Genomic DNA, 26,829 nt, shown 5'->3' on the forward strand with positions numbered 1-26,829 from the left:
ATGTAGTGAACTTTCAACTCCATCTTGACAAGAAAAGGTATAAAGAAAAAATTTTGTGCTTGGAAGTGAAGTTAGTGGTAATTTTTTCCCCCAAATTTGAAAAAGGAAATCTTCATTTGAAAGGAGTGAATTTTCAAAGCTGGATGATCATCGACTTTGCCAGGATAGAAAAAAAAAAAAAAATGAATGAAGTCAGTTCTGATTATTTACTATTCTTCTTGTCTAAAACTATATCTGCCTCCCTCTTCTGAATCTCTGCTTTGTTACAAGGAGGTGGGATTTTTGGTACCTGGATAATAGAAACCTTCCTGGGGATTACAACCATGATCTGGTCCTATATGAACTGTGTGGTGACATTTCCCCAAATGACCTCAGAGCCAATGTGCTTTAACTAAAATTTGGATTAGTGAAAACATGAGATACCGAGCGATAATATACCCTTTTCATTTATACATACCTCAGGGATTTTGGGTCCACTAAGGAGTGCTTTTCAGAAATGGGAGGGAGAAAATTAGAAATGCAGATATTTGTGATATTATCAACTATCAAAGAACATTCATTCACTTATCTGCATTAGTGTATGTCAAATACTAAATATCATAAGGGCATTTCAAGGTAATAGCATATTATTTAGAACCTATAAGTATTTCCTGGTTCTTCTTTTCAAGCTGTAATATCAGGGAGCAAATGTTTAGTGAAGGAGGGCATATTATATATTTATAAAAATATACATTTCTTATATATAGCATATATATAATATATATAAGATGCACAAAAATATTCTCTATAAATATGCATAACAGATACAAGGTGATAAATACATGCATAAAGAAGAAGTTCTTTATAGAGTGAAAATGAGGTGTGATTTTATATTTATGTCATGAGCCTCCAGGGGTGGTCAAATATATCCAAAATGCCAAATGATACACCATCAAAACATGGGCCCAAAGATTTATTAAATATGAAAAAATAATGACAGTAATAGTAAAATGCAGCCATATCTTTTAACTTTATATTCATAGAATTGGCAAAATTAATCAGAATCCCTTAAATGCTACAAGATTGTATCTGAAGAGGGCTCTAGGCAGCTATAACCTTCACAAGCTTGTTGAGATTCATAATGACCCTATGACGTGGTCATTATAAATGCAAGAACAAACTATTGAGGTGACTTGTAGGAACTCACCCCTAAAATATTCATGAGGAGGAATATTTATTTTTATTAAAATATTCCATAAAATCACATATCACACCATGAATTAATTCCTTTATGTTTTGCAGATCAACAAATTCACACTCAGGCTCCTCCTCGCTCATGAAATCATGCAGCTGAATAATAATGTGACTGAGTTCATTCTGCTTGGGTTGACCCAGGATCCTGTTAGGAAGAAAATAGTGTTTGTCACTTTCTTGCTTTTCTATTTGGGGATGTTGCTGGGTAACTTTCTGATTACTACTACTATCACGACTAGCCGGACACTTGGGAGTCCAATGTACTTCTTCCTTTTCCACCTATCCTTATCAGACACCTGCTTCTGTACTTCCATAGCCCCTAGAATGATTGTGGATGCCCTTTTGAAGAAGACCACAATCTCTTTCAGTGAGTGCATGATACAAGTCTTTTCACTACATTTCTTTGGCTGCCTGGGGATCTTCATCCTTATCCTCATGGCCGCTGACCGCTATGTGGCCATCTGTAAGCCCCTGCACTACACAGCCATCATGAGTCGACAGGTCTGCTCTGTGCTGGTGGCAATGGCCTGGTTGGGGTCCTGTGTGCATTCTTTAATTCAGATTTTTCTTGCCTTGAGTTTACCCTTCTGTGGTCCCAATGTGATTGATCACTATTTTTGTGACTTGCAGCCCTTGTTGAAACTTGCCTGTGCAGACACCTATGTGATCAATCTCCTGTTGGTGTCCAATAGTGGGGCCATTTGTACAGTGAGTTTTGTCATGCTGATGTGCTCCTATGTTATCATCTTGTATTCTCTGAGAAACCACAGTGCTGAAGGGAGGAGAAAAGCCCTCTCCACCTGCATCTCCCACATCATTGTGGTCATCTTTTTCTTTGGTCCTTGCATATTTATATACACACGCCCTGCAACCACCTTCCCCATGGATAAGATGATAGCTGTGTTTTATACACTTGGAACACCTTTGATCAATCCTCTGATTTACACACTGAGGAATGCAGAGGTGAAAACTGCCATGAGGAAATTATGGAGAAGGAAGTTGATCTCAGATGACAAAAGATGAGTGGGTGTTTCAAATTTTTCTTCATAGTTTGGGTTTGTCCAGACGTCCATTGAGAATGTTACCTTTTATTGTGCTGTTAACATAATCAGGGGGCATAAGAATTCTTTCCTTCACGAATGGACATGTGCACTGGTTAGTATTGAGCCAGTTTCACATAGAGAAAGTGACAGCACCAGGTACAAACAGCCATGTCAAGACACATGCCTTAGTGTGTTCATTAAGTTCACTGCTGTGTCTCTGCCTCTCTTGCCTGCCTAGCATCACTGTGGTTGTGATCTAGTGATTTCCCTGCCCTTATTCATGTTAACTTCTGGTGTTCTCTGTTTAGAGTTACACTTTTATAGGCTTATATCCACAGCCTGGCAGGCTTTTCCTCCTTCAAATAACTTCCTTGTATTAGACACTTCAGTCACATCATGTCTGATAATGGACCTTCAACTTGGTTGCTCTTGGTTGACTGAGCAGAAAGCACCAGATTCAAATAATTGCACAATCTTCATTTTTTAAGGGACAATCTATAAACTAGGTAATCTCCCTTCTATTTCTTGGGGTTATACTTCAAATTCTTCTCATATTTATTTAAATCCTTCTAGAAGAGGCAGAACATAGTGTGAATATTCACCTTTCTGAAGGAATCTTTTCACCTTAGGAAGGTTGTGATAGTTGGGGTTATACTCATATTATTCATTTTGTAAAAACTACTTTTGCTTCTACAATGACCACTTCTAATTTGGGAGAAGCATTAAGTTTTTTAGTAGGTCATACAAATTATAATAATTTGTTTATACTATTGGGTTATTATGATTATAGAATACATGTCCAAATTAAGTACATATTTTCATATGGGCTAGAAGCAAAACATACAAGCAGCCAATGGTTGAAATAAGGAATTTGAATGTGATAATTGATAAGGTTAAAACTCAGAGGCATCTTTTTAGGCTTTGGAACAGAAATAGTTACATTGCAGATATGAATTATCTCAGTGAGTTTTAATACAATCTAGAAAAGAGAGTAACTTGACAGAGACCAAGATATTTGGATAAAAACTGTATTAATGCATTCCTTCAAATGAAGGGGGGGGAAGAGACGGGGTAATAAGCCATGAGAGACTATGGATGCTGGGAAACAAACTGAGGGCTTCAGAGGGGAGGCGGGTCGGGGATTGGGATAGGCTGGTGATGGGTATTAAGGAGGGCACATTTTACATGAAGCACTGGGTGTTATATGCAAATAATGAATCATAGAACATAACATCAAAAACTAAGGAGGTACTGTATGGTGACTAACATAACATAATAAAAAATTATTATTAAAGAAAACCTGTATTAGTGCAGTGGAGATGGATAGAACCTTTTGTCACCATCCATCAACATTGCAATATTGAGTTACATGAGCCCTAAGAATCTTTCTGATTTCAACCTGTTTTCTTATTTGTACTTTTATCCATATAGAAAATTTAACATGGGTGTTTTTATTTATTTTGAACATATTTTTACTTATTAATTACTAAATTATATTAAAATTACTGTTTGTATTTACTTTATTATACCCAGAATATTAGAACTTCTTAGTTTGAGGGGCTCCTGGCTGGCTCAGTCAGTAGAGCATGTGACTCTTGATCTCAGGCTCCTGAATTTAAACCCCGTGTTGGGTATGGAGCCTACTTAAAATAAAAATTTAAAAAAAGAAAAAAGAACTTCTGACCTTGGGGAAAAAAAAAATCTCTTTCTCTGTGTGGGAATGGAATGCCATGAATTCCACAATGAACACTAGTGACATATATACATCATTTTTTTTTCAGATTCAGAATTTATCCATCTCAAGCAGTTTATCATTGATCATAGCTGCTGATTTTCTTTTTGCAAGGGTCACACTTTAGTAAATCTTGGTTGACAGAGTTTTAGTTGAACTCCTATTTCAAGACAAGGCATATATGAAAAGGGGAGTATGTTGGATCTAATTTAGGTACTGCCTCAGGGACACTCTATTCAAAACGTCTTCTGGACATGCTTTTGATACAGAGCTCCTGTGCCTGCTGTTACCATGTCTTTTGCCAACAGAGAACATGATCTAATTGCGGTTCAGAATTTTGTGATAAAGACAGTGGAAATGCAAAGGTGATGGAATGTGCCACCTCACCAGGATTTTTTTTTTTTTTTGATGTCAGTGTTTCGATAGGGAAGAAGTAGGACTCTGACATCTAAAGTAGATGCATTTGTGTGGGGAAGAGGGAGAGCTATGAACTCAGATGATCTTGCATCCTCTTGGTTGTCATAAGTAGCTCCTTCTCCCTTGAAAGAGGGCAGCAACAGTCTTCCCTTGCCTAGACACTTGTGATTACCTCATTGGAGCAAGTATTCAGACAATGGTATTTGGTTTCCTACTGAGATTCCTCCCATACCCTTCATTGCTTCCAAACATCTAACCAGGTTCAAGTCACAGGGAAGACCAAGCAACAGAGTCCAGGTTTGCTCTAGGACGATATGTCATACATGAGAGAATTGAAGGATTCTATGGCCATTATGTACAAGTGTGACCTAGGGGAGCACTAAATGATGGGGGTGTTTTCACAGTGTGTTGAAGTAGAAGTTTGGAGTTGAGGTCTATCCTGATCGGCTTGTTCTGCAGACCCACATCATTGGAGATGCCTCATCGAATATGTTGTTTGCTTTACTCACAGAACTATTTGTTAGGTCTGTGGAAAGAACTGTAAGAGAGAGCTGCCAAAAGTATGAAAGACCCAATAGTCCTTTTTTTTTTTAATCTTAGGTATGGGCATATCCTCAAAGTCTGTATTATTCTTGGGCGTGCTAGTATAGGGGTGAATATGCTTTAAACTCTGTTCACATTCAGAGGGCCCTAAAGTAAATTGTTTGAGGAGATTAGATCCCAAGTTTCTAGGTAATAAAGTATCCCATTAGGAAGTCATCAGTGTGTCCATATTCACATAAAATATTCAGAGAAAATAAGCCCAACTGAAGGAATCAAAGCTTGACAGGACAACTGAGGATTAAGCATAGGGTACGTATGTATGTATGCATGCATTATGTGTGTATGTATTATCTTTATTTTATGCTTCTTAGCATTCTTAAAAATACCTTTATTACAAGTGCTCTTAAACACTTCTCCATGTGCATTGCAGAATGGTATAACTTCTATTTACTGATACTACACTGTTCTTATTACAGCTTGCAATTCTTATTTTTCTTTATGGCAATATTACTGTATCAAATAAACATGTTGTACCTCATAAATTTACACAAGATATTTCAATTTTTTAAAAAAATGGATGTTCTTTTTAAAAGGGCTATCTTGAAGATAAATTTTGATTCAAACTTTGAAAGAACTAAGGCGAACTTGGTGGGCAGGGAAAACAATAACACGTGAGATTAGCTAGGTAAAAACTTACTGACATTAAATAATTTTGCCTATTGCTGCATGTAATAATTAAAAAATAAGAAACAAAAACAACAAAAACAAAACAACCTTTATGGTAAAAAATGCATATGTCTGAACGTAGGATCTTTTGACATGAAACACTTACATGGGACTTGAAATTTGCTGTTAGGAGTTGAATTGTGTCCCCCAAGAAAAGAATATGTTGAAGTCTTAATCCCCAGTACTTCAGAATGTGACCCTATTAGAAACAGTGTTTGTGCTTGACAAATAGTTTTGTGTTTTTTTTATTTTTAAAGATTTTATTTATTTACGAGAAAGAGAGAGAGAGAGAGAGAGAGTGCACAAGCAGGGGATCAACAGGAAGAGGGAGATGCAGGCTCTCTGATGAGAAAGGAACCCCAGGCAGGACTCAATCTTAGGACCCTGGGATCATGACCTGAGCCAAAGGCAGACCCTTAACTGACTGAGTCAGGCAGAAGTACTGGCTTTTTTGGATTATAATGGAAAGTACTAACATTAAGCTTTGATGGCTGGGGCATCCATTTCAAAGACATCTCATCTGCAATGAATATAAGGCCACGTACACAACTAGGTGAGGGGCCAGGCTGCCCCACCAGTAAAGTCCCCCTTTTGGAAAGCCCTGGGGGACCTCTAACTGACCATTTGAGTGACCCTATGTTTTTCTGCCTGTACATTATGTTTTAAACTCACCAGTAGTGAACCCCCAAACCTTGGTACCCCACTCTTGACACCAATAAAGACAGAACCTCTGATTGGTGAGCTCTTTCTGTCTCTCCCTGTTACTCTGTACCTGTGACCAAACTGTGGCCCCAGGCCTGTGATGTACCCTCTGTGACTTGTGAGTGATAAACTTTGTTTTTTCAAAGTCCCCTTGTTTCAACAGAGAAAAGGAGGAGAAACTGAAAAACAACACAGGCCAGTATTCGAGGTCTCAGAATTGCAATTTGGGGAGCACAGATTTTGGTGGAACCAGGAAAAGTGTCCTGCCCATGTGGGGAAAGCAAAGGGTTCTTTTTTGAGAAAGAAGAAAGGAGTAATCACATGATTTAAATAAAAAAGAGCAGAGAAAAAGAAAAAAAAAACAAAAAAAAACTTCATTTGGTAGTGACAGATGGAGTTGCTTTTGATTACTATCTTTTTTTTTTTTTTTTTTTTTTTAAGGAGAGCAAGAGCAAGAGAGAGAGAGAGTACAGGGAGGTGAGGAGGGTCAGATACAGAGGGAGGGGGAGAGTCCCAAGCAGGTCCCACACCCAACACAAGGCAGAATCTTACAACCCTGAGATCATGACCCAAGCTGAAATCAAGAGTCTGACACCTAACCCACAGAGCCACCCAGTCACCCTGTTTTTAATTACTATCTAATTGATTATTCTACTGATGGTGTCAAACAAAACTGTTCCTGGTATGCAGTAGTTAACTTTTCTGTCCTCATAAAGTTCTTATCAATAGTTTTATGGTCCCAATGATAGTTGTTCTGTATGAGCAATTGCTTGTAAAAACAATTAGTGCTCTGGTCAGGTCAAGAGTTCATTCATTAGAAAGGAAAATGGAGCTTCATGACAGGGTCTTTGTCGCCAGAAATTTCCTAGCTGGATGTTAGGGGGAAGGGGGGAGAGGGTTGGCTCTCAGCTCCCAGAGGGCTTTGCATGTGGCCCCTCTGTCTTCAAAGCCAGGGATGGTGCGTTTAATTCTAATTGCACCTTGAATCTCTCTTACTTACTCTTCTATTACCAGTCAGGAAAATTCTCTTCTTTTAAAGAACTTAGGATAGAAACATGTAACTCAAAGTCAACATACCAGTAACCTTAATTACATTGTTGAAATCTCTTTAGACATGTAATTCGACATTTAACATTTAACATGTGCTATATTATCATATCTCCAGTCCCCGGGGCTAGGGCAGGAAATCCTGAGGGACATTTTGGAACTGTGTCTACCACAGTGTAAAAGGAGTTTTGAAAAATCACAGCTTTAAGCCAAGAACCGGAGAATGCACAACTCAGTATTTCTAAAATGAGGACAGTGCTATCTCTGTGAACTATGCCCCTTTTGCCTCCTCTTCCACATGTTATGCATGTGGGTGGAAAATAGGACATTCCCTTAGGCGTGAATCGAGTCTTGGAGGAAATATAAGTAACATTGTATATTAACTTAATCCCTGAATCCCACTAAATATATGATCTTCATCAAGTCTCTCACACAATCAGTTCAGCTGTAACAAGTTGTCTACGTGCATGAACACATCAATGCCATGGATGACGGCCCAGAGCGTGGAACTTATATTTCAGTGTCACAGAGTTTTGTGCTGTGAGCTGTTGTTTTACTTTGTCCTTGAGTATCAATGACTTCGGTCTAAAGATTGAGATCTGAATGCTTTGTCCTGGAGATATTGCCAAGTTACTTTGTAAATTGTGTCAGAATGTTTCTAATAGTAATAGTGAATAATAGCAATATTACTAATTGTGATAATAATAGTAACTATGTATTACTGATGTATGATAAAATAGTTGTACTATAGGGGAAGAATCTAAGTTCCAGTGAGATAAGTGTCTAACCCAAAGTCACATAGCCTGTGAAAGGTACACCTGGAATTCAAACTCAGACCCTCTGGATTCAAAGTCTGAGGTGGTGAACATGAGATCATGCTGGACATCTGGCAAATGCATCGCACATAAAATTGCCTCTCCTTCTCAATCCTGAAGATGCAGATCTAATTAGGTTTGACACTGTGGCCATGGCACATTCTTCAGCCACCGTCCTCTGTCCTTTCACATGCACACACGCGTGCGCACACAAGGAAATAATCAGTCCTCCTTGCAGTGTTTCTGACGTCAAAAGCACAAAAATTCAATTGGCTAGGCAGTGAAAAAGAATTATAAGTGTATTTCAATAAAACATGAAAATAAATCCATTAAATTTTATGTTACTTTGCCATCATCAATAATCAAAACTGTAAAAATTATCTTATTCATTTATTTTGTTGGTGCAATTGAGGTTCTACTAACAGTGGACTGTATAAGTTGGAAAGTAAAAGTATGTATCCTAAGTACACAATTCAAAATCTCAGTGTAATTTTGAAATACGTGGTACATTATTGTATTATTTTAATAAAAATTCAGATACACTAATAAGTGCTTACTCTGTGTTGTGTGTGGAAGTGCTGGTCACAGTCATTGTAGGGTCAGTAAAGCATCTTAGCACGATCAAACTCTACTAGTTACTAGCTGCCTAGTCTTGTCGAGTATCTCTTTGTGACTCTGGGGAATATTAATAGTATCATCTCATAGGTTCATTATGTGCATTAAATTTTTAAAATCCCTTTAAGGTCCTTAGTACAATTACTAGCACATTGTAATGACTTTTCAGTTACTGCTATTACCCTTGCCATCATCAAAATTTACATTATTAAATACAGTCTGAGGAAAAATAGATCCTATTTTCATTGAGTTAATAGTTTATTGAGGAGATGAGAGAAGAACACCAATATTTAAAGAATACACACAAAACCCCCTAAACAAAACGAGAAAACCTTCAACAATCTATGAAAGGGGAGTCAAATGAAATTAGGTATTGGGAGTGTAATGGGATGATTTGGGGCATGGAATTAGGTTTCAGAAAGGGGTTATAATGAGGATAAGCTTTGTGGGAACGGGGACATTTAAGTTCGACCTTAATTATTTTAAGAATACCTTCAACATTAATAAATAATTAGTCTTGATAATGGAAGGGGCGGAAGACCCTTAATAAATATAATGGATACTTTGGGTTTATTCCTGGTGTGGAAAGGAATAAGGCAACTTTAAAAACTTTTTGATCACTGACCATAGGACCTACATCTGATGTTTAACATCATATGTTTGAAGCAATCTTAAAAAAAAATTAAAAAGCACATTTGAAAGGGATAAAGAAAGGGGGGATAATAAGAATGAAGCATGAGAGACTATGGACTCTGAGAAACAAACTGAGGGCTTCAGAGGGGAGGGGGGTGGGGGTATGGGATAGACTGGTGATGGGTAGTAAGGAGGGCACGTATTGCATGGTGCACTGGGTGTTATACGCAACTAATGAATCATGGAACTTTACATCGGAAACCGGGGATGTACTGTATGGTGACTAACATAATATAATAAAAAAAACATTAAAATAAAAAAAAAGCAAAGCACATTTGGAAAACCAAAGCAATAGCAAATTAAAATCACCAGAGTTTATTTTTACCAGCGTTGTCCAAGAATTCCCATTGGGATTGCCATTGACACTGCACCCACGTGCATCTAGTGCCTTTAAATACTCTCCCTGCCTGTTCCCCTGCAGCTTCTCCAGGAGTCCCCAACCCGGTGCATTTAGGGAAGTAGACCTTGAAGCTCCTTATTGCACCAAAGGGAAAAAAAGGCAAGACAGAAAGGCCCAGATGCAGTTGAGATTTTCCTTCCATTTGTATGATATACTTCTCATTCCTGTTCTGAGGATTCATAGTTAGTTTTTAAGATCAATTTTTTTTACTTTTTATTTTTTGTAGTTTCAAGTTTTTATTTATATTCCAGTTAGTTAACATATAGTGTAATATTAGTTTCAGGAGTAGAATTCAGTGATTCATTACATTTAAATATAATTTGTACACTACACACAAAGTATGAGATGTTTTTCATTCCTTTTTTTGTCCTAAGAGATCTATTTATCATTTGATTTTGAAGATTTTTTTTTTCATTTGTTGTCATGAGTTCAAGAAGACAAGGATATCCATTTCAGTATTAAATGGAATTGGCTGATACTGAATATGTGAGTTTTTTCCTTTTCCTTTTCCATCTTTTCTTTATTCTCACCTTTTCTATTTTTGCATGCTTGAACCTTTGTCATCTCTTTCAGCAGCTGTAGAACCATCTATCTTTATTCACTTGTTTTCTGAGGCAATTTTTTTTGAATGAACAATATTCTACAAATATATCTTTTTGGTAATGATTTCTTTTATAACCTTTCAGGCTTGTAATTCATGTAATGGGTTGGCATTTTAATAGTTTACAAAACATCTTTTAAAGGTCTGTTATAATAAAAAGTGAAAAATGGGAATGCTGTTTTGAAATCCTGGTTTCAAACTTGGGACTGCTTAGCTGCCAGGTCAGGAGGCTAACAGAAATTGTGGAATGCTGTGTACTCTTCTTTGGACAGAAAAGCATTGATAAAAAAACAGTAAAAGTTTGGACAAAAGCAAATAATTGAGTAAGATAAAAGAGCATAAAAATAGTAAGAAAACGATGGAAAGTTAATTGATAATTTTGGTAAACTGGCAAATGAGTTAGTAAATCACTTGATTTAAAAAATAGTTCTTTGTAGCTGGAAGGATCCTTGAAAACCACAATTCCTTATTTTCTTAAGAGGAAAAAGATACCCAAAGAATTTGAGGAACTTCTTTGGATGGAAAAGCAATGATAACAAAACAATAAAAGTTTGGACAAAAACAAATAATTGAGTAAGATCAGCATTAAAGAGAATAAAGTGAGTAAGAAAATGATGGAAAGTTAATTGATAATTTTGATAAACTGATAAATGAGTTAGTAAATCACTTGATTAAAAAAATGAGATCTTTGTAGCTGGAAGGATCCATGAAAACCACAATTCCTTACTTTCTTAAGACAAAATAGATACCCAAAGAATTTGAGGAACTTCTTCCTAAATCCCATAATCAGGGAGTGGCAGATCAGGACAAGACCCTCCGTTTCTTGCCTCACTGTGCCGTAGGTCTGTCATACTGAGCAAGAACCCCTGATATTTGACATGAGTGGAGCCAGTATGGAAGACGATTTCAGTGACCACAGTTAGAGAAGTTCAAATTGCATAATTGATGACTATTTCTTTAACAAAGATAGATCAGATGTATATTAAAATTTTAAAAAACCTGCAGGGAACTAGAAAATGACCTAAGTAAGATAGAAGGATAAAATAATTATTTTCTTGAAGTGTTTGACTCACTTATTCTAAATAATAAGAGAGAGAATATCTTTTGCAGGGTATCGAAGGTCTTCATGAATAAATTTTTACTTGGATTTCAGTTCTTCCATCTGTGAAATGGGAAATCCTGTGACCTACCCCAAGTCTTGGTCATTAGTTTGGGATTTTTAGTAGTGGTTAGTTGTCAAAATACTTTTATAACTTCTGTAGAAATCTATATTCAATGGCATGTTAAACTCATTGAAGAAAATTTATTCCCAGAGCTTCCTTTGTCCTCTGAACTGTGAAGCATTTATAGAATATTAGTCATTTTTAAATTAATAATAAAAGTTCATAGTTATTTAATTCTAACAATGTGTTATATGCACATATATGTAGCTAAGTATTTTATATGACTATTTTAATTCGATTCCCACAAGAATCTTGAGTGATAAATACTATTATCACTATTTTACAGATGGGAAAATAAGGTTCAGAGGGTTTATAACTTGCCTAAGATTGTTCAGGTTTCGTGGACCATATATTGGAATGCATTCAACCAAATTCAAGCACTCTCTCCCACCATGATAACCTGTCTCTCTTGCAAATACAATTGCCAATTTCACTTTAGGAATTGAAGGTTAGCCAGTCATTCTTGTGACCTAAGAAATACTTTCTGTGAGACTAAGGACACCAAGATGATCCTGAAAAACAGGGGTTATTTGTTTTCCTCCTTTTTAATGCCTTTTTAGAAGTTGTGGTAAAGCAGAGTGAACACCAGTGTCCTGACTGCCCGTTTTAGGATGCTGTCTGGTGTAAATTTTCTTATTGAACTTGTTGCAGCAGAGATGAAGATTGCAGGTAATAAGAAATTTTAAATATGGTGGCATTTCTACTGAGTCCATATATATCGGAGATTGTCAACCTTTTGCGTGGCATACCCTGATTATTCAGCAATCTCTGTTGCAAATTTGTTTCCTTCTGTTAAAACGAAAATAAGAGCCAGAGTTGGTTCAACAAAACAAGGAGCCATGATGGTATCTCAGTGTGGTTTTGATTTGAATTTCCCTGATGGCTAATGATTTTGAACATTTTTTCATGTGTCTGTTAGCCGTTTGTATGTCTTCATTGGAAAAGTGTCTGTTCATATCTTCTGCCCATTTTTTGATTTGTTTATTTGTTTCTCGTGTATTGAGTTTGAGAAGTTCTTTGTAGATCTTGGATACCAGTCCTTTATCTGTAGTGTCATTTGCAAATGTATTTTCCCATTCCGTGGGCTGCCTCTGAGATACCACCTTACGCCAGTTAGAATGGCAAAAATAGATAAGGCAAGAATCAACAATTGCTGGAGAGGATGTGGAGAAAGGGGATCCCTCCTACATTGTTGGTGGGAATGCAAGTTGGTACAGCCACTCTGGAAAACAGTGTGGAGGTCCCTTAAAAAGTTAAAAATTGAGCTACCCTATGACCCAGCCGTTGCACTACTGGGTGTTTACCCCAAAGATACAGACATAGTGAAGAGAAGGGCCATATGCACCCCAATGTTCATAGCAGCAATGTCCACAATAGCTAAATCATGGAAGGAGCCGAGATGCCCTTCAACAGATGACTGGATTAAGATGTGGTCCATATATACAATGGAATATTACTCAGCAATCAGAAAGAACGAATTCTCAACATGTGCTGCAACATGGACGGCACTGGAGGAGATAATGCTAAGTGAAATAAGTCAAGCAGAGAAAGACAAATATCATATGATTTCTCTCATCTATGGAATATAAGAAGTAGGATGATCGGTAGGGGAAGAAAGGGATAAAGAAAGGGGGGGTAATCAGAAGGGGGAATGAAACATGAGAGACTATGGACTATGAGAAACAAACTGAGGGCCTCAGAGGGGAGGGGGGTGGGGGAATGGGATAGACCGGTGATGGGTAGTAGGGAGGGCACGTACTGCATGGTGCACTGGGTGTTATACACAACTAATGAATCATCGAACTTTACGTTGGAAACCGGGGATGTACTGTATGGTGACTAACATAATATAATAAAAAATCATTAAAAAAAAAAAAACAACAAAAAACAAGGAGCCATGAAAAAGAGCAAATTGTGAATGAGTCCTCAGTAATAACAGCTAGATATTTAACAAATCACCTTCAAACTTCTTTAAATCCCATCAGAATTATGAAAGTATAACTAAATGTCCTAGTGCTGATAAAAAGACCAAATCCAGATAGAGGTTTAAAAGAGATACAGATATAGATGTGTTTCTTTATATCAAATATGTCCTCGTGAAGGAGTGTGGGAGTTGTGTATATATGTGCCTGTCTAGTTATATTTACATTTTTATGACCTTTGATGACATATGATGTTTGAGGAAGAACATCTATGTCTAAACTTGCTAAAGTCATTGAGGAAGCAATGTAGTAATTAGTGATAAAGAAGTTATTTAAATTTACTGAATTCCAAGAAAGGTTTACTTTTTATTCTGCTTCATTTCATTTCTTATGTATTGTCTTCTTCTGAAACCATAGTATAAAATGATGAGTTTTAAAATTAACTTTAATTACTGAAGTAATAATGAAATATAATCTCTTTATTTTTTATTTTTGTTTTTTTATTTAATTTTTTATTATGTTATGTTAGTCACCATCATTAGTTTTTGATGTAGTGTTCCATGATTTATTGTTTGCATATAACACCCAGTGCACCATGCAATATGTGCCCTCCTTACTACCCATTAACCGGCTAGCCCATCCCCCGCCCCCCCCCTCCCCTCGGAAGCCCTCAGTTTGTTTCCCAGAGTCCATAGTCTCTTTGGGTTCATTCCCCCTTCTGTTTACCCCCGCTTCATTCTTCCCTTCCTTCTCCTACTGATCTCCCCGCTATTCCTTATGTTCCATAAATGAGTGAAACCATATGATAATTGTTTCTCTGCTTGACTTATTTCACTTAGCATAATCTCCTCTGGGACTGGAGGAAATATAATCTCCTTAATGAAGACATTAAAACACTGAATAACATGAAAATCCCTTTTGGCCATCACCTCCTTTATTTCTGAGAAGTACATCTTTCCTTCCACACTTTTTTCTATTAATTTATAAGCACAGCGGTTCTCACAGAAGCTACATGGTATTCTGTGGCTGTGATCTTTTTTCTTTTAACATGCACGTTATCATACTGTGATTATTTTTGTGCACTTTATTATGTTTTCCACACTAAAGTATGTTTTAGTGATTTGTATCATGGTAGATATCTCCTAGGGATCGAACATTTAGATTTGTCTAGTTTTCCATAATGAGAACATACCACCCCTTATTTCCTTTCTATTGTCAAGTTTTAGATCACTTCTATTTTCCAAATGTGAATGAGTCTGTGAAGAATATCCTTTTGTATGCTTCCTGGGGTAGTTTTGCTGAGTCACTCATCAAAATTTTAATGAAAAATCTTTTTTTAATTTTTAATTTTAATTATTTATTTATTTATTTTTAAAATACTTTATTTTTTTGTGAAAGAGAGAGAATGAGTGAGAGAGAGCACAAGTAAGGGGGAAAGGCAGGGGGAGAAGCAGACTCCCCACTGAGCAGGGAGCTGGACATGGGGCCGGATCCCAGTACTGTGGGATCATGAGCTGACCTGAAGGCAGACACTTAACCTACTGAGCCACCCAGGCACACAATGGACAGCCTTTTAAATTTTATTTTTATGAAGTTGATGAGTGGGAATATAATATCTCATTCTTGTTGAATCTGCATTTCTCTGATTCTAATGAGGTTGAATAGTTTTACATATAGTTTTGTATAGTTGTGATTTTCTTTCTGTGTATTACCTTGTCAAATACTTTGCTTTTTTAGAAAATTGGGCTATTTATCTTTATGTGATTGATTCAAAGTATTTATAAATATTTATTCCCATTTGCAACTTTTAAAATTATTTGATTTATATGCAGTTGTGTCATATAGAAGATTTTAAAATAGATTTTATATGTTCTTTTGAATTGGCTTTTTTTGTGCTTTGCTTAAAAAAATATTCCTACATAAGATATAAACCCATTCTAATTATTTCTCAATTTTTTCTTCTTTGCTTGTGTTGGATACATTTGTATCTTTCACCCATCCGAATTATACTTTTGGAGCCTTATGAAGTAAATTGTTTTCAGAGAGAAATTCAAATTCTTAACATCAGTAACTAAAATTCACATTAATTTGAATTCACTGGAGTTCATATCAATATGAAAGTTCAACTTACATATGGAATAAATTCCAATATATATTTGCTTATTTATTGACTATCTTCAGATCCAGCAATTTGTCTTTACCTATAACTTTGTTTTTAATATTTATTTATTTTTGAGAGAGAGGGAGAGAGGGAGTAAGAGCAAGAGGGGCAGAGGGAGAGGGAGAAAAAATCTCAAGCAGACTCTGTTCTGAGCACGAAGCCAAACATGGGGCTTGATCTCACAACGCTGAGATCATGACATGAGCCACAACCAAGAGTCGATGCTTAATCTGCTGAGCCACGGGGGCACCCCTACCTACAACTTTTAATTGCCATAGCTTGATAATATACTTCAATTCTGGAGGATATGAGTATTCTCTTTGTTCTTCCATTGAAAAAGTTAACTTAACTACTCTGCATTTTAATTCTTTCTGAATTTTGAAATCAGCTTTCCATGAAAAAGTTTGTCAGAATTTTTAATTATTGAATGTATTGATTAATTTGGGAAAAATGGACATCTTTCTTATAGTGATCCTCCCTAACCATAAACTTGTTACAATCTTTTTATATCTTTTAATACAATTCTATATTCAATAAGGGAATTCCATTTTTAATAGATAACTCATAGATAAAATAATCTTGAACCATTTATTTTAAACAAATGACATCATAGCCCAGATTCATTACTACGATTTTGCTTATGTGAAGGTGCTATTTTCAGAGATTTTTGCAAGAAATGAGGCCACAGGATGTTAATTTGGGGTTCATGGATGGAATTCAACCCAAAAGTCCACAAACTCCCTACAATCCTATTAAAAATTTATTTGTATGCCCGGTGTGCATTTTTCTAAAATAATCTCATAGGAATATGTGCCCTCCTTAATACCCATCACAAGCTTATCCAATTCCCCCACCCCCCTCCCCTCTGAAGCCCTCAGTTTGCTTCCCAGAGTCCATAGTCTCTCATGCTTCATTCCCCCTTCTGTTTACCCCCCTTTCTTCTTCCCTTTCCTCTCCTACCAATCTTCCTGCTTTTTTTTTTTTAAAGATTTTATTTATTTATTCGACAGAGATAGACAGCCAGCGAGAGAGGGAACACAAGCAGGGGGAGTGGGAGAGGAAGAAGCAGGCTCATAGCGGAGGAGCCTGATGTGGGGCTCAATCCCATAATGCTGGGATCACGCCCTGAGCCAAAGACGGATGCTTAACCGCTGTGCCACCCAGGCGCCCCAAGAAAGAGATTCCTACTTCTTATGTTCCATAAATGAGTGAAACCATATGATAATTGCCTTTCTCTGCTTGACTTATTTCAATTAGCATATCTCCTCTAGTCCCGTCCATGTTGCTGCAAATGTTGGGTAATCGTTCTTTTTGATAGCTGAGTAATATTCCATTGTATATATGGGCTACATCTTCTTAATCCACTCGTCTGTGGAAGGGCATCTCGGCTCCTTCCAAAATTTAGCTATTGTGGACAATGCTGCTAGGAACATTAGGGTGCATATGGCCCTTCTCTTCACTATGTCTTTATCTTTGGGGTAAATACCCAGTAGTGCAATTGCTGGATATTAGGGTAGCTCTATTTTTTACTTCTTAAGGGAACTCCACACTGTTTTCCAAAGTGGCTGTTACCAACTTGCATTCCCACCAACAGTGTGAGACGGATCCCCTTTCTCCACATCCTCTCCAAAATTTGTTGTCTCTTGCCTTGTCTATTTTTGCAATTCTAACTGGCATAAGGTGGTATCTGAATGTGGTTTTGATTTGAATTTCCCTGATGGCTAATGATTTTGAACATTTTTTCATGTGTCTGTTAGCCATTTGTATGTCTTCATTGGAAAAGTGTCTGTTCATATCTTCTACCCATTTACTGATTTGATTGTTTGTTTCTCACGTATTGAGTTTGAGAAGTTCTTTGTAGATCTTGGATTACAGTCTTTTATCTGTAATGTCATTTGCAAATATCTTCTCCCATTCCGTGGCCTGCCTCTTAGTTTTTCTGACTGTTTCCTTGGCTGTGCAGAAGGTTTTTATCTTGATGAAGTCCCACAGGTTCATTTTATCTTTCGTTTCTCTTGCATTTGGAGATGTGTCATGAAACAAGTTGCTGTGGCCGATGTCAAAGAGGTTGTAGCCCATGTTCTCCTCTATGATTTTGATGGATTCCTGTTGAAGTTTATCTTTGTGTATGGTGTGAGGGAGTGGTCAAGTTTCATTCTTTTGCATGTAGCTGTCCAATTTTCCCAGCACCATTTATTGAAGGGACTGTGTTTTTTCCACGGGATGTTGCATGGTGCACTGGGTGTTGTACGCAAGTAATGAATCATGCAACTTGACATCAAAAACTATAAATATACTGTATGGTGACTAACATAATATAATAAAAAATTATTAAAAAATAAATAAAATAATCTCACAGGAGCTCACATTATAAGAGTAAAAGTAAAAAGCATTGTTCAGTCACTCTTCTAACCCTTCACAAATAGGGTGACACATTTTATCAGTATGTAGAGTTTATCTTTGTACAACTGGGCTCTGAGTTTAGCAGTTTTGTGATACCTTTTTTTTGCCAAAATGAAGTAAGAGATATAGTTTAATGTTTTGCACCAAAGCAGTATGTCGTTTTTAATTAAAATATTTCAGGACTGGGACCCATGAGCCTGGAATGAGCCTGTTAAGGAGAGAAAGTGGCTCAATTCAAAGAAATACCAGGTGGTAAAACAGATCTAGTGAAAAAGAATCTCTGGATGCAATTTGCCACTCCAAGGATGCTGTCCTACTGGGAAGTGCCAGAAAACTCCTGGGTTAGGCTGGAACGTGAACTGGGAAACGCATTCAATTACAGGAAGCCACAAATGTACTACAATCCCATACAGTAGAGCAACCCATTTTCCCTAAGATCTGACGGTTGTTCAATGTTCATGGAAAGGTGCTAAAAACACTTTCTGAAATTGTCACCTAGAGAGGTAATATTTAAAGTTATGAGCTCACTGATGTCTAAAGACGTTACTGAACTTTCAGGATTCAGCACAGATTCAGTCACTGGGAAGGACTGTGAATGATAACATTGCCCTAGAGGAACAGATAACCTCAGTGCTGTTTGTACAAACCAGAGATTCAAAAATCACTCGTAAGGTATACTACTGAAATTGCATCTCAAAATTGACCTAAAAAAGAACATTTCATCTTCTAAATTAGTCATCCTGTTGTTCATAGTAAGTGTGAGAGTTTGGGATTTGTGATATTTTCAATTAATTATTTGTGCTAGTATTGTTAGTATATGTCTACTCTAATGAACTGTATCTACTTGTGGGTAGAGAATGTGTGTATTTTGTACACTGCTGTCTGTACCCTTAGCACTAATTATGGTGATTGTATCATAATTAACAATCAATATGTGTTATTGAATAAATGAATGACTTTTAAAATAAATCAATAGTTTTAAAAGTTGAGTGTTTCCAGTCCATTAACTTTCTCCCCTACATGATCAAATCCACAGAAGCAATGGGACATGAAAACATCACAGAGTTTATCCTCCTGGGACTCTTTAGTGATGAGGATGAAAAGGTTGCCTGCTTTGTGGTGTTCTCACTTTGCTACACTGCGATTCTCTTCGGAAACCTTCTCATTCTCCTCACCATCAGGGGCAGCCGTCTCCGTGAACAGCCCATGTACTTTTTCCTGAGCTACCTGTCTTTCATGGATGTCTGCTTCACTTCCACGGTGGCCCCCAAACTGATCACAGACCTACTGGTCCGGCAGAAGACCATCTCCTACAATAGCTGCATAACCCAGATGTTCTTTGCCCACTTCTTTGGTGCCACTGAGATGTTCATCTTGGTGTCCATGGCCTATGACCGTTACGCAGCCATCTGCAGACCCCTTCACTATATGGTCATCATGAGCAGACAGGTGTGCTATGTCCTTCTGATGGCCTCAATTTTCGGAGCATTTATTCATTCAATCCTTCATGTATTGATTATCATTGAACTTCCCTTCTGTGGCCCCAATCAGATAGACCACTATTTCTGTGATATTTTCCCCTTGCTAAAGCTGGCCTGCATCGACACTAGCTTGTTGGTTATTGTGATTATTACCACCACTGGAGTGTTGTCCATTTTGACATTTGTTGCCTTGGTAATTTCTTACATCATCATCCTGTCCACCCTGAGGACCCGGTCGTCCCAGGGCTGCCGCAAAGCCCTCTCCACCTGCGGCTCACACATCACTGTTGTGTTCATGTTCTTCCTGCCCCTCATCTTCACGTATGTCCCCACGGCTGATTCCATCAGTAATGACAAAGTTTTTGCCCTATTTTACACCATGATTGCCCCCATGTTCAATCCTTTCATCTACACACTGAGAAACATAGACATGAAGAACGCCATGAGGAAAATGTGGTGCCGGGACACACGGTCTGAAGGAAAATGAAATCTGTGGAGTCAAACCCTTGGCTGGATCCCCTTCTATCCACAGAATCCTAATGTCAACAAATACAGCAAGTACAGAGAGGTGGTGTGTTGTCATTAAAAGTTGCAAGACTTGGGGCACCTGGGTGGCTTGGTCGTTAGAGTCTGCCTTTGGCTCAGGGAGTGATCACAGCGTCCTGGGATTGAGACCCGCATCATGCTCCTTCTCCACTGGGATCCTGCTTCTTCCTCTCCAACTCCCTCTGCTTATGTTTCCTCTCTTGCTGGCTGTCTCTCTCTGTGTCAAATAAATAAATAAAATATTAAAAAAAAAAAGTTGCAAGACTCAAAGAAAGAAGGCCCCTCAGCTACCGGCTTTCTGTTACTTTAGTTTTCTGACCCTGTATAAGGGGAACAAATCATGTGACTTCCAGGTCCCTTCCAGCTTTGACATTGTGGAACTTGTTTGGTATTCTGGAACATTCTGTCCTTCATGATCTTAGACATAGTGGACATTACAGCACTTTTATCAGGACACACTGCAAAGATTTCATGGTTTGACAGTTCTGCCCTGCATTAGGAAACAGATTCTTGATTAAGACACCTCTCACAGAGAGGTGTCCATTTTTCAGTGGTGTCCATTGCAATAAAATAAGGAAGCAATGCTTAAAAATTTACAAGTGTTGCTCTGTATTTGAACTCTTTTTACATAAACAATACTTCTAAAATAATGTAATGCAATGTAATTACAGTATTCACAGTGTCCTTATGGATATTTTTATAATTAATTTTTAGTACCTAGTGGTGGTGTATTAGAGGAATTAGAAGTTTCAAATTAGGTAATGAACATCACTTTCAATCCTTTAAATGTAATTCCATGGTGTATTTATAACCTCATTTAAAAATCCCTTCTGAGTATACAAACTGATGCTTTCTGTAAACATGCAATGTGGAAAATCTCCCATTCTGTAGAAGGCCTTGAGCTTAGGAAGCCACATAGCTGAGGGGCAACTGGGTTCCTCAGTTGGTTAAGTGGTGAAGCCTCTGACTTTGGCTCAGGTCCTTATCTCAGGGTCCTGGGATTGAGCCTGTGACCTACTCCTTGCTCAGTGGGAATCTGCTTGTCCCTCTTCCTCTCCCTTTCCCCCTCCCCATGCTCCTGGTCTCTCATTCTCTTTCTCTCTCTTAAATGAATAAATAAAATCTTAAAAGAAAAAAAAATAAAAAGAAGCCAAATAGATGAAGAGATGGCCATTCCTGGGGTGTATTTTGTTAATCCTCACTGCTCTTTAAGCAAACAGCATATTTTGACTTTTTTTTCCCACCGTTCAAGCTATGCAAACCTGTCTCAGTTCTACTCAGTCACACCCTTATACTAGTGGCACAGACTTGAGAGGCACAGACTTGTTATTTTCTGGTGCTCCATCCTCTTCATCACAGTCCCCAGGAGGAGATTGAATTATATTTACTTGAAGTATTATTGTCCTTTGTGCAACAGAAATATGTTTTTTTGGTTTTGTTTTTGAGTACAGTCGATACACAATGTTGCATTAGTTTCAGGTAGCGATTCCACAGATCTCTGTGTCTTGCTGTGCTTACCACAAGCATAGCTACCATCTGTCCCCATGCACTGCTATCATAATACCATAGACTATATTCACTAAGCCATGTCTTTTATTCCCATGACTTATTCATCCCATAACTGGAAGCCTATATCTTCCACTTCCTTTCACCATTGTGCCCAACCCCCTCCCCCCCTCCCACCTTCCCCCTGACACCCACTGGTTTGTTATCTGTATTGATGGGTCTGCAGGAATCTGGGGTTTACAGTGAGGAGTTCATTTACAGAAATTAGTCACAGTTGATGATGATTTCAGGAATAGTTTTTCTCTTCCCAAAAGATCCTGACATGTATACTGCCTGCAAATTAGGGTACTTAGAACATAAGGGGATGCAGAAAAATAATGAGGTGCATTGAAAAGGACGTAAGAAAGACAGTAGCAGATTAAGTCAGGATTTTGTTTTGATGTTGACGTGCTGGCAATTATGTCCTGGTGGGATTCTCCAAATCAGAAAGCTGAAGGCGAACAGAAATGTCTACAGCTGTATGGGCTGGTGCCTAATTCTGCTGTTTAATAAGCCTGTTATTGATTCATATATCGGCTACATTCTCTGGAAATGGATTAAATTTGCTTCCTGTAACCAATCTGCTGTTTGGTTTTTCCCCAAAGAAGACAGGCCTTTCAGAAAGAAGTCTATGTGAACCTGGCTCTTATGTATTTTTGTTAACATTTTTCTAATTTATCAACAAAGGAGGGGTGGAAGGGAACCTACCAAGAATAATAAATGTGTCTTACCTTTCCTGTGTGTTATTTATGGATGAAATAGTGAGCGGGGGTGTTGGCTCCATGCTTAGCTGTTTGGTATTGGTTCTTTATGTATATGAGCAAGGTTATGTGCTCACTTGCTTGGCCTTTCCTACTGCTCCTTTCAAGGTACCTTACACTAAACATATTCGAGGTTTTATTAACTCAAGAATATTCCTCAATCCTCACGTCGATAATTTGGCCATGCTATTCCAGGATCAGTCAGCTCAATTATGCTCTGTAACAAGCCACTGCAATATTTGTAACTTATACAATAAGCATTTCATTTTTGCTCGTGTGTCTTTGCAAAAGGGCAGGATCAGGTATACTTCAGGTCGCTCTCTTTTCCTCAGGCATAAAACAGAAATGGTATCTTAGTCTTTGCTGAAATTGAAAGCTTATATCCTGGACATGTGATGTTTGACATTACCATTGACAGTTATGAAAGTTCGGCATTGTCTCTCTCTCTTTATACCCTGGGGCACTTGGCTGGTTGATTTTTTTAATACTAAGATATAAAATAAAGGCTATTTTGAAGATTTGAATAAAGTGATGAAGATGCATTATACTCAAAACAGAAATGGTCAGTATGGAAGCTATGGATATATTGAAACACTGTCAAAATGAGGCATTCCCACTGAGTTGTTATAAACATGGTGAAATTCTAGAGACTCTGACATATGATAAATGTTTTTTTCCTGGATATGTTTGAATGAAAAAGGGGATGATGTATGGAGGAACACGAAAACTATTCTCACATATTAAACTGAGCAGTGCAAGAGAACACGTTTAAAAATGTCCCTGCTTCTTCCAGGGACAGCAGTATAACCACTGGTTGGAAGACAGAGGGAGACACATTTTTGTTGTTTTCCACTGTGAAAGAAACTGGTTTATCCATCTGGAAAATGAGAAGGTTGCCATTTATTTTCATCAGTGAAGGCTCCAATCAAAGTCCTACCTGTCATCTTGTAACAGCGAGGTTGTAAAACTACAAAAACTGTAAACTCCAGGCCCCAGTCCTGTGATCATATGTCCATGAAAGAAGAGGTATAAACCAGACTCACCCTTAATGAAACTGGGGAGAGTCTAGGTTCTAATGAAAGAAATGATCTCTTTCCAGGGAACCAAGAGTAGACTCTCTGAGCTCCTCTGATTGGGATGGACTCTGAGGACCTTTTGTGAACAGGAATAAATGTATACTCATTGGTAGAAACGTGAATATATTTCACATGTCCTGCTCCTTGGTCTTTGAGAGTAATAAATCTGTCAGCTTTTACCTTCTCAGGGATGTCAGAACTTCAGTAGAACTAACATCTCCTGGTAGTCAAGATTTATGTGCAAAGACATACAGGAAAGAGTATTGTGGAGGAAAATTACAAATGGATAATACTTATTTCTTCTTGTTCATTCTTCAGGAGTGTAGATTGGCCTCTATCACACCACGATTGTTTCAGGGCAGTGGTGATTTCTCAAAAACAAAAACTCCAAGGCCTCTCAAGCCAACCTTTAGGGATTATACAACTTCACTTTTACCACCTTCTGTTCATGTGGTTAAAGGTCACATGTGGGATGTGTCACAAGTTTATCCCAGACAAAAGCAAGGAGAGATAGAGTCCACTGTTTTTTTGTGTTCTTTTGTTTTTACTGAGATATAATTAGCATATAACATCATTAGTGGTTTCAGGTGTACAATCTCATGATTCGAATTTGTGTATATTTCAAATGGATTACCTCAATAAATCTAGTTAACATCCACCACCACACAGAGTTATAATTTTTTCTTGTGGTGAAAAATTTCAAGAGCTACTCTTTGTGATTTTCAAATACAGATTTTAGCGTTATTAACTATAGACAGTATGTTGTATTTTAATCATAATAGAGATCCAAAGTCATCATTATACACCAATTTGTAATACATATTTACAAATCTATTATTCATGGGAAATCAATTTTCAATAATAGTTGCTCTATGGCCTTTTATTCTGTATAAATAACCACAAGATTTAACATTTATCTGGTTTTAACATCTTTATTGAGATATACTCCACATAGGAATTTGGTGGGGCTTAGAGATATTGGTAAGGTGTTATTTTAGTAATGCAATTCTTTTTGTGAGATAAATTTTACATACAATGAAATGCAGACCTTTTAAGTATATGGTTTGTTGATTTTTGATAAATGTATATGCTTGCATAGCAATTAACAAATTCAAGATCTGGAACACTTTCATTAACCCAGAAAGTTCTGTCATGCTCCCTTTCAGTTAGCTCCCTCAGGTGCAACTATTGTCCTGATTTGTATCACTCTGTTTTAGTGCTGTCTATTCTATAACTTCATGTAAATTGAATCACAGCGTTTACTCATAGTGCATGGTCTCTTTGTTCCAGGATTTGTCATATTGACATGTATAACATTAGTCCATTGTTTCTCTTTGCTGAAGATTATTCTGTCTATCCTGCCAACTTCTTTCTTTCAAGTGCAGTGTATTTGCATTTAATGAAACTGTTAAATTTGGGGGAATAAGATCACGTTATTATACTCTACTTTTTTGTCCCCTCTGTAGCTTATTTTGTTTCTTTTCTATATTCTTTTGAGCTAATGGATTAGACGGTTTTTTCTTTATTATTTAATTTTATCTTCTACTAAACATCTTTTCAAATAACAGACTCTATTTTTTAGAGCAGTTTCAGTTCACAGGAAAGTTGAGCAGAAGCTATGGAGATTTCCTTCATCTCCTCCGATTAGAAAATAATCAGAGGGATTGAATAGACCTTTTCCAAAGACATACAAATGGCCAGCAGGTACATCAAAAGGTATTCAACCTCACTCATCATCAGGGAAATGCAAGTCAAAATAATAATGAGCTCTCAATTCACGTCTTCTAGACTGACTATTATGGAGAAGAGATAAGAAATGTTGGTGAGAATGTGGGATAAAGGGATCCCCATGTGTATTATTGATGTGTATATAAATTGATACAGTTATTATGGAGAAGAGTATAAAAGTTCTTCGAACAATTAAAAGTAGAACGACCATTCATCAATCCTACTGTTGGGCATATATCCAAAGGATCAGAAATCATGATTGTGAAGGGCTATCTCATTCCTAGGTTCATTGCATCATTATTCACAGTAGCCAAGGTGTGGATACAACCTCATCCCTGACTGATGAATCAATATACAAAATGTGAGATATATTTTATTAAGACTTTAAAAAGAGGAAAATTATGCCACTTGTAATAACATAGATGGAGCTGGGGGACTCTATGTTAAGTGGAACAAGCAAGACATGAAGAGAAATATTGCATGATTTCACTTATATGTGGTAATGATATAGTTCAATTCACAGAAGCAGAGAGTAGAATGGTGGTTGCCAAGGGACAGGAATTGGGGTAAATGGAGAAATGTTGTTCCATGGATACAAGATTTCAGTTACATAGAATGAATAAGCTCTAGAAATCTAATATATAGCAGGGTCACTATAGTTAACAACACCATAATGTATACATGAAATTGCAAAAAGGATAGATCATTAATTAAATCTTTTTTTGCAAACACAAACACACATACTGGTAACTATATAGAGAAGATAGATGTGCTAATTAGATTGTCGTGACCTTTTCAAGTTATCTGTATATCAAAAAATCAATTTGTACAACGGAAATATATATAATTTTTGTACATCAATATGTCAACTTTGGGACACTAGTGCGGTAACTAAGCTTCATAACATCCCCAAAAGCAAAAAGTAGTGAGAACACTTAAAACATGATATTTAAATGAATTTATTTTAAAATAATCTTTGACAGGAGGAAACTATTGGTATTGAAAAGTTTTTCCAGGTTAATAATGGGGAACAGCATTAAACATGAAATGGAATCTTGTCACAGTTACTAAGGATGTGGTACAATTGAATACACTGAAATCATTTATTTTTTTGAAGTTTTTATGAAAATTCCATTTAGTTTACATTCAGTGTGGTGTACAATTTAGTTATTCAACACTTACATACCACACCCAGTGCTCATAACAACATGTGTACTCCTATGTCCCCATCATCTAATTAACCCATCCTTCTATGCACCTCTCCTCTGGTAACCATTAGTTTGTTCTATATTTTTTACATTATTATTTTATTTTTTTATTATATTATGTTAGTCACCATACAGTCCATCCCTGGTTTTTGATGTAAAGTTCGATGATTCATTAGTTGCGTGTAACACCCAGTGCACCATGCAATAC

At 37.1% G+C, this 26,829-nt stretch overlaps 2 protein-coding genes and 1 non-coding gene across 3 annotated transcripts; all 3 read left to right on the forward strand.

Moving 5' to 3' along the window:
• The first annotated feature begins 1,323 nt into the window (after window positions 1-1,323).
• LOC123785185 (olfactory receptor 4C16-like) lies at window positions 1,324-2,256 on the forward strand. Its single transcript, XM_045786898.2, has one exon. It carries the CDS (start codon window positions 1,324-1,326, stop codon window positions 2,254-2,256), a length of 933 nt encoding a protein of 310 aa, XP_045642854.2.
• A 2,595-nt stretch (window positions 2,257-4,851) lies between these two features.
• On the forward strand, window positions 4,852-4,976 carry LOC123785369 (small nucleolar RNA SNORA18). The gene has a single exon (XR_006777618.2). It is a non-coding gene; the product is annotated as a small nucleolar RNA SNORA18 (small nucleolar RNA).
• A 14,341-nt stretch (window positions 4,977-19,317) lies between these two features.
• Window positions 19,318-20,244, forward strand: LOC123785186 (olfactory receptor 4P4-like). The gene has a single exon (XM_045786899.2). It carries the CDS (start codon window positions 19,318-19,320, stop codon window positions 20,242-20,244), a length of 927 nt encoding a protein of 308 aa, XP_045642855.2.
• The last annotated feature ends 6,585 nt before the right edge of the window (window positions 20,245-26,829 follow it).

This window comes from Ursus americanus, chromosome 24 (assembly GCF_024610735.1).
Source record: "Ursus americanus isolate L20-20 chromosome 24, mUrsAme1.1.p, whole genome shotgun sequence".
Lineage (NCBI taxonomy): Eukaryota > Metazoa > Chordata > Mammalia > Carnivora > Ursidae > Ursus > Ursus americanus.